The sequence below is a fragment of the Ruditapes philippinarum genome, unplaced genomic scaffold (genome assembly GCF_026571515.1).
Source record: "Ruditapes philippinarum isolate M1 unplaced genomic scaffold, ASM2657151v2 ctg4594_1_1_1_1, whole genome shotgun sequence".
NCBI lineage: Eukaryota > Metazoa > Mollusca > Bivalvia > Venerida > Veneridae > Ruditapes > Ruditapes philippinarum.
Window position 1 is genome coordinate 59,030 of NW_026854430.1, and position 8,623 is coordinate 67,652.

Consider the following 8,623-nt stretch of genomic DNA (forward strand, 5'->3'; position numbering starts at 1 on the left):
CCAAAAGGCTATACCTTGACAGATAATCCAGAAAATGGCCAAGTGGTTTAGAAGCTAGTGTCCTTATATTTATTTCTTTCAAATTTGGAAATAAATGAAGGATATATTTTCCTCTTCTTAAGAGCCTCTTTCAGACAGAGACTAAAATCGGTTGATATTAAATCTGTTAATTTTCCCTTGAAATACCAACTTTATCAAGCATTCAAAAAAAATAGAGAAGGGAACAAAATTAAAAGAAAGACGCAAAATTTTTCTTTTATTTTTTATTCACAATTATGTATAATTCATCTTTCCATAATCTATACAGAAATTGATTTTTTTACAATTGTGTCATAGGAAAAACGTTATTTCCACCAGATTCAGCTGGCCTTTAATAAACCATAGACAGACTGTGAAGACATGGCTATCTACGTCATTCAATATTCAATTTCATCAATTAATTATTTGTAATTTTAAAGTATACATTAATAATTCATACTCTCTTGAAAGATTGCACTATATCAAAGGTTGCCAGTAAATTAAACAAACGTACACATAGAGTAAATGTCTTGCAAAGTTAGACACTATTTACATGTAACTACTTTTTTTTTCTTTTTTTTTTATTGTCAAAGTAGCTCTGACAATTAAGCACATAGACATGTTAAAACAGTTCTTTGTGTTTCTCAAAATCATATCTGCTTAATGTATTGCACACAAACGTTTCATGAAAACATATGAATAAAGGTTTATAAATTCTGTGTCTATAACAGATGAAATGCAATGGGTACTTCATATACCATGTAACCATCAACCACTGTTTGACAATCTTAAAATTGAAGAAAAAAATATATAACAATTTAACACATCATATTGGTTGATTTGAGCATATCAATTTGTTTTTTGTTTTTTTTTTAAATAACAACATAAGTTAGTGTTGTTGTTGGTTTTTTTGGTGTTGTTTTATTTCATTCACAATTAGTCATTGTCTTTTTTTTTCTTCTAATCTATAAACTTAAATTCTCAGAATTCACTTATTAAATCAACTTATAAAATAATGACAAAAATCTCTTTAAAAAAAATCAACTTTTATCCCAAAGTTATTTAAGTGTCCACAAATTAAGCTTTTCTAAAACTATTCACTTTAGTTTCATCTTAACCAATAAAAATATATATATAAATAGCCTCTATGGCCTCTAATCATATTAACAAATTTTTATTTCATAATAATTCATCAGAAAATTTAACACTTTTCCTATAGCACATTTTTTTAATAAAATCATGAAATTTTTAAAAGATGTCCTATATCCATGACTGGTTGTTGTTGTTTTTTTGTGGTAAGTACAACTGACCAATAACATAGCATGCAGGCATTCAAATACATTGGAAACATGTCTAAATTGCTGCTATAATTATTATTAACCAAGTGCTAAATCTCTTTCTTGAACTTTCATCGGACGTGCAACTCAACAAAATTTTAAATGTCATTTTTATTAGTATCTCATCTAACTAAAATACTTCATGAAATATAAATATACAAATTAAGCCTAGTTCAAAATGGCCTTCAGTCCTGGGCAAGAAGAATGAGGTCTTATTTACATTTTAACAAAGTATAACACTGGTGTTGTGTACAGAAGTTTCAGACAGAAAATATAATAGGCATTAAAATAGCACTCAGACCGTATGCAAAGAAGCACTGTGACTATCTACAAAATGTAAACTTCTAAACCTATTACAATCTCTTTTTCTATAGCATTAGCAATCTCTTTCTCTTTATCATCAAATGAAACACTACTCTCCAGTCTTCGCTCATCTTTAGTCATAGCATTTGAGCAACTGTCATTATAGAATGCTTACACATCACATTAACCGTTAAACAAAGTTGTAATTTTAAGAGAGCATTTCATCAATTTCTCTCATTAGTTCATCAGTATCCTTGCCGCCACCATCCAGCTCGAGATCTATGTCGTCATCATCATCCATGTTGAGTAAATCGTCTTCAAAGTCCATAAAACTCTCCGATATGCTTTTCTTCTCTTCTCTCCCTTTTTTACTGTGACAGAAAATAAGGAAACATGAGTAGAAGAAGAGATTTTTAAAACAATAGAATATAATGTTAATAACAGCAGACTTATTTCTTCTCTAATCCATGTCAAAATGCATTGTTATGAATCAGTATTTTGTATGGAAGTAAAATTACTACTTTGTTTACATTTTATTACTTATAGGACACATTACTGCACATTCAGTGCTACTTTCCTCAGCTGATAAACATCTATCATGCTCTAAATCCATTGTTTAAACATTATTAAACTCATGTTTGACATTTCTACAGAATTTAATAAATCAAATATCTGAGGCATAATGTCCCTTTAATCTTTGTCTGCCAATCAGAGCATAATTACAACAATGTGTGTAGCGGCCATTTGTACATAAAAAAAACACGAGCAAATTATAAAACCATCAACACTCAAAAGCTTCCTTGGCTTAGCCCTTAAGCTGATAAAACTTATAGTGATTAGCCTTTATCACCAGTATAGAGCCAGACCAGAGTGCACATCCAAAATTGATACAGGCTCCATACAGACATCCAATGCCAAAATTCAAGGACTTTTTCAGCACTATTTAAGCACGTATTCCCATTTTTAAGCACATTTGTTGCACATATTTCAAAACATTATTCAACCCAAGGATAGTTTATTCACCATTTTCTTGAATTATACACATTTTCTTGCCAAAATTTTAAGCTTTTATAGAAGAACAACAAAGGGTGAATCAAATACAAATTAGTCCAAAACAACTGCAATTTGTCAACTTACTATTACCTTGAGGAAATAATTCAATGATTTTGATACTGAATTGGATCATTTTTTTGATTTTGTTAACTGTTGATTTTTATTAATACTATGTCATTCAATCAATTACAAGCATATTTTCAGCAAATTTAAGCACTTTTTAAGCACTTTTCAAGACAGTAATCAATTTCAAGGACTTTTAAGCACTTTTTTACATTTGAAAGCACTTTTTAAGAAAGGGACTCAAATTTAAGCACCTTTTAAGACTGTATGAATCCTATGATAATGGATTTTTCCAAAAATTTTAAAAATTCAGCAGGTTCAGGGTTAAAACAGCCTTACCTTTCATTAAAAGTATTAGATGGCTCAGTTTTCACAGGTGATACAGATGTTAGTGAGGTAAATTCTTCGTCAAATCCAGATTCATCCACCTTTTCACTTTTATCCACTACAAACATATCTGATTCACTTGAAAGTTTACTATCTTTTGTGATTTCGAATTTATTTTTCTGAGTTTCTGTAATAATTTTTTCCGGTGCAGAAACTTCTGGAATGCTCGTTTTGCGTTTTTTCCAGCGAGATTTCGTTTCAGTTTTTTCTGTATTTGAAGCACTTGGTGGTTGAGACAATGTTTTTACTGGACTAGAGATGTTAGAAATGCTGGATGATATTGTGGATTGTGATGGTGTAGGTGATAGCCTGTCATCTGCTGATATACTTCCTTGTGATGATTCTGAAACACATTTAAACATTGTATGAACACTGAATAGAAGATATGGAGGTTGCTTAATATATTCTATAGAAATTAAATAAAATATACACAACTATGCAGAAATATTGATTATATTGAGTAAGTTTGATTTATTTGGTTATACAGCGCACCGACATAATATACGTCATATGGCGCCAAAACAGGAAAGATGATTTTTGCTAACCTCGGGTGTTACAAACTTAAAGCAACACCAGGGGTCAAAACTATCCTACCTGCTAAAGCCAATAGATACATAGTTTCCAGTTATTAGAACCATTTGGTCGCCTTTTACGATTATGCAGGGATAAAAGGATTTGAAATACAAATAATAAGTTATAGACAAAACAGGTCTTAATTCTTTGAGAATATATAATCCATGTGCCAAATTTTTAGTTGTTAACACACAATATGTGCATATTAAAGCTGATTTTTACAAAAGATTTAAAGCTTCTTTTAATCATTTTCGAATCCACTTCCTGGAACTAACCAGTATTGGTCTCATACAAGGAATTATGGTTGTGAAAAAGACTCAAAACCATATTCCCTGATTTGAAAGACACATACACCTTTAAACCACTTGGCCATCTCCCTTTCTTTTTTGGGGATTAAGTGATTTTGAATATACAAAGAAGAAACTATGATAGGAAAAATTACCTCAAGGACCTTGTATTTAATTAATAATAAATTTTCAATATCCAAAATAACTTTTAGATATATTGTTAAATGTATCCATTTTATCAAATCTCAGTTATTTCAACACATCAAATGAAATAGCTATATATAGTTTTTCCATGTTACACTTTATAGAAATATAATAATATTCCTACCTTTATCATCAAATGATATTGGTGTATATGGTTTTTCTTGTTGAGCTAACAATCGTTTCCTCTTCTTCTCCGCCATGATTTCTGCAAATGTCTTTACAGTGGCATCTTTTACTTCCACCTGCAAACATTACATAAATATGATATATTCCTGTAAAATCTCTACTTTAACTTTTCAATTTCATTGCTGTATAACTTTTCCTCTTGATCTATTCATAAGATGAGATTGATGACAATTCAAGCACTGTTGTTAATAAAATGACGAATGAGGTCATAAAACCTACGTCAGTCACCGGAGGACAATAAGTATAGGTGTTAATGTTACAGCTAATTATAACAAAGTCCTGTTGCCTTTCAAAGTAAAAGGACCTTCTGTTCTCCTGCCACCAACCTTCAGGTGGGGCTTTTATTAAACAAGAGGGTCATGATGGCCCTGAGGTCGCTCACCTGTATATAGGCCCCCAGAGCGGGGCCAGTTTAAACCCCAGGGCTTTATTTGAACATACTTGGAAGACACCCATTAGAAGATGTTTCAGGATGTTAATAAGTTTTTACTACACACATATAATGAAAAACAATGATCTCCCCCCCCCCCCCCCCCCCGGCAGGTCCAATTTTAACCCAAGGGCTTTTATTTGAAACAAACTTGGTAGACACCCGTAAGAAGATGTTTCATGCTAAACATCTAAGCTCTACCTTATTGGGTTTTTTAAAAGAAGATTTTATAAGTTTTTTCTATACACATATAGTTAAAAACAATGACACCCCTGGGGCGGGGCCAGTTTTGACCCTAGAGCTTTTATTTGAACAAACTTTATAAACACTTACTAGAAGTGTTTCATGCTTAATATCTAAACTCTAGCTATTTGGGTTTTTTCAAAGAAGATTTTTAAGTTTTTGCTATACACATATAAGGAAAATCAATGACCCCGGGGCAGGGCCAATTTTGACCCCAGGGCTTTTATTTGAACAAACTTTGTAGACACTCACTAGAAGATGTTTCATGCTTAATATCTAAACTCTAGCTGTTTGGGTTTTTTCAAAGAAGATTTTTAAGTTTTTGCTATATACATATAAGGAAAATCAATGACCCCGGGGCAGGGCCAATTTTGACCCAAGGGCTTTTATTTGAACAAACTTGGTAGACACCCATTAGAACATGTTTCATGCTACATATCTTAGCTCTAGCTCTTTGATTTCTTTAAAAAGATTTTTTAAGTTTTTACTATATGCATATAGGGAAAATCAATGACTCCCTGGGGCGGGGCCAATTTTGACCCCAGGGCTTTTATTTGAACAAACTTAGTAGACACTCATTGGAAGATGTTTCATGCTAAATATCTTAGCTCTAGCTCTTTGGGTTCTTTAAAAGAGGACCTATTTTTAAGTTTTTACTATATGCATATAGGGAAAATCAATGACCCCCTGGGGCGGGGCCAATTTTGACCCCAGGGCTTTTATTTGAACAAACTTGGTAGACACTCACTAGAAGATGTTTCATGCCAAATATCTAAGCTCTAGCTCTTAGGGTTTTTTAAAAGAAAAATATTTAAAGTTTTTTCTTTCGGTTGCCATGGCAACCAGAGTTCTGCATGGAATTAAATTCTTTGAACAATTTTCAAAGGTGACCACCAAAGGAACATTCCTGTGAAGTTTGGATGAAATTGACTTAGTGGTATATGGGGAAATGTCATTTAAAGTAAAAGTTTACGGACGGCCGGACGGACGCCATACGAAAAGTGATCACAAAAGCTCACCCTGTCACTTTGTGACAGGGGAGCTAAAATACAGCAGGTTTAGGTCTAAATATTCTAACACCTAACTCTTCTTCAAAACAGTTTTAATATAACTTTATAAATGCATAAAATAATATATTTTATAAACTTAAAACATAAAAATCTGGAAACAAAGTGATCCCTCGGAAGTATTAATCACAACAAAATTACCAGAGAATTGCAGACTCGGTTTGATCGAGTCTGTACATGAGGGTTAATGAATATGTGCAACATCCCTCACGCCCCCCTAGCACCGGCTTGAGCGGTACTCAATTCTCAACACTTAATAGTGCTGGTATCAATGATCCCGAAGGACAAGAAAAATATAACAACACTAGTTGCAACATAAAGTTACCTTAGGTGGTCCCCTGTTTAGCTGTAAAACCGAGGTCTTATTACACTCTCTGAGGCAGATTTTGTCAGCCTGACTGTACTCTTCTTCTCTTCAACAACTGGTGTGGATTTCTTACTGAACATGTCTTCATACTGAATTATCTCACGACCTTTTGGAGGTCCTACCTTTTTTATAGTCACTGGTTCTTCTGGAACTATAAATAATCACCAATTACCTTAGGACTTTTATCACAGTTGCTAAGCTTTAATCAGTTAAAAAAGCAGTTTAAAAATATGATATCATTATGTTATTCTATTTGATTACAGGAAAAATATACATAAGGAAATGAGTAGATTTCATTGGATACATACAGTAGTAAACATTGCTAAATTATGATAATACAAAATAATGCCTTTTGCATATAAATATTTTCATAAATCAAGTTAGTACAAGCCCTTTTCAACCTGAATGAGAATAGTAACATAAAGAAATCACATATACATGTATCTGAGTTTCGATTTCAACATCATTGCTGTAAAACTTTAATCAATTAAAAATCATTTCTAGCACTGTACCAAATTTGATTTGTGGAGAACAATTTTTCCCAGTTTTGCTCTGAATGGCAATGTATACATATATAGTAGGTATAAAGTTTTATTGAGACATTGATAGATACTAGAATTATAGTCCAGTAATTTTTCTCCTCATACAACAAAGGCCTATAAATTCTTCTTTGATTATAAAAGGCCACTTCCCAAATAAAATGTCTTTTAAGCCATGCAATTTTCCCAAACATCTAAACTCATACCACCTTTTTACTTCCCAACTAAACGATTTTAAGAAAAACAAGAACGTGTTTGTTAAACACAAATGCCCCCGGCTCAGATTCTTGTCAGTAGCAATACTTCAAAAAATGTTTACCCATTCACTCAGTTATGGACAGAAAAATCGCCAAAAAATTGTAAACACAAGTTTTATAACTTGACAAAGTCATGGCATTTTGTAATTGTGAAAAATATAAGTTGCCAAGTCATTGCTCTGACTTGTGAAGTTGAAAAATATTTAACTTCATGCAAGTTATCTTCCTACCAAATATGAAATACATCTGTCATTAAATAAAGGCTGTATGGGCAAAAGTGTAAAAATCTATTTTGAGCACTGGTGACCTTGACCAAACTGACCCCTAACTCTATCCAAAAGAAGAATACCATGTAAGTTATCTTCCTACCAAATATGAAATACATCTGTCAATAAATAAAGGCTGTATGGGCAAAAGTGTAAAAATCTATTTTTAGCACAAGTGACCTTGACCCAACTGACCCCTTACTCCATCCAAAGGAAGAATACCAAGCAAGTTATCTTCGTACCAAATATGAAATACAACTGTCAATAAATAAAAGCTGTATGGGCAAAAGTGTAAAAATCTATTTTTAGCACAAGTGACCTTGACCCACTGATCCCTACCCCAAAAGTATGAATACAATGCAAGTTATCTTCCTACCAAATATAAAATATATCTGTCACTTAATAAAGGCTGTATGAGCAAATGTGTAAAAATCTATTTTAGCACTGGTGACCTTGACCCAACTGACCACTAACTACATCAAAGTTTTATGTTTCTATCAATTATAAATAATATCTGTCTATAGAATAAGGTCAATACACCTGTAAAAATGTAAAAATCTATTTTTAACATTGGTGACCTTGACATTGGTAACATTGACCTTGACCCAAATGACCCCATACTACACCCAAAGAAGGAGGTGTTTGTATTAAACTAAGACATCAACTAAAAATTAAAGGCTGTATGAGCAAAAAGGTTTATATTTATTTTTTAAACCAGTGACCTTGACCTTGACCCTAGAGACTGCTTACTCAAAAAAAAAATTGGAGGACCATCAAAGGTATCCACCTACTAAATATGAAAGATATCAGTAAAGAAATTAAGCAATTAGGAGAAATTTAAGATAAATCCAACTTGCCGAAATAGGTTAACCAGACAAGGCCCTATTTTCAAAGTGAAAAAAGGGAAATAACTGGGAAATATGGATGACACAGTTATATAACTTGGCAATATCATGTGCTTTGTATTGATAAGTAAGTGTGGAAATTATAAAGCCATTAGTAAAGATAGCACTTAAGATATTTCCAACTTGCCGTTTTAGGTT

At 32.4% G+C, this 8,623-nt stretch overlaps 1 protein-coding gene across 1 annotated transcript; it reads right to left on the reverse strand.

The window, feature by feature from the left end:
* Nucleotides 1–243: 243 nt before the first annotated feature.
* On the reverse strand, nt 244–6,669 carry LOC132740116 (uncharacterized; the record flags this gene model as incomplete). Its single annotated transcript, XM_060727969.1, is given in 4 exon segments — nt 244–2,029; nt 3,114–3,504; nt 4,350–4,467; nt 6,477–6,669. Coding segments are annotated over 3 exon segments (630 nt in total). The 3' UTR covers nt 244–1,866.
* Between the last annotated feature and the right edge of the window lie 1,954 nt (nt 6,670–8,623).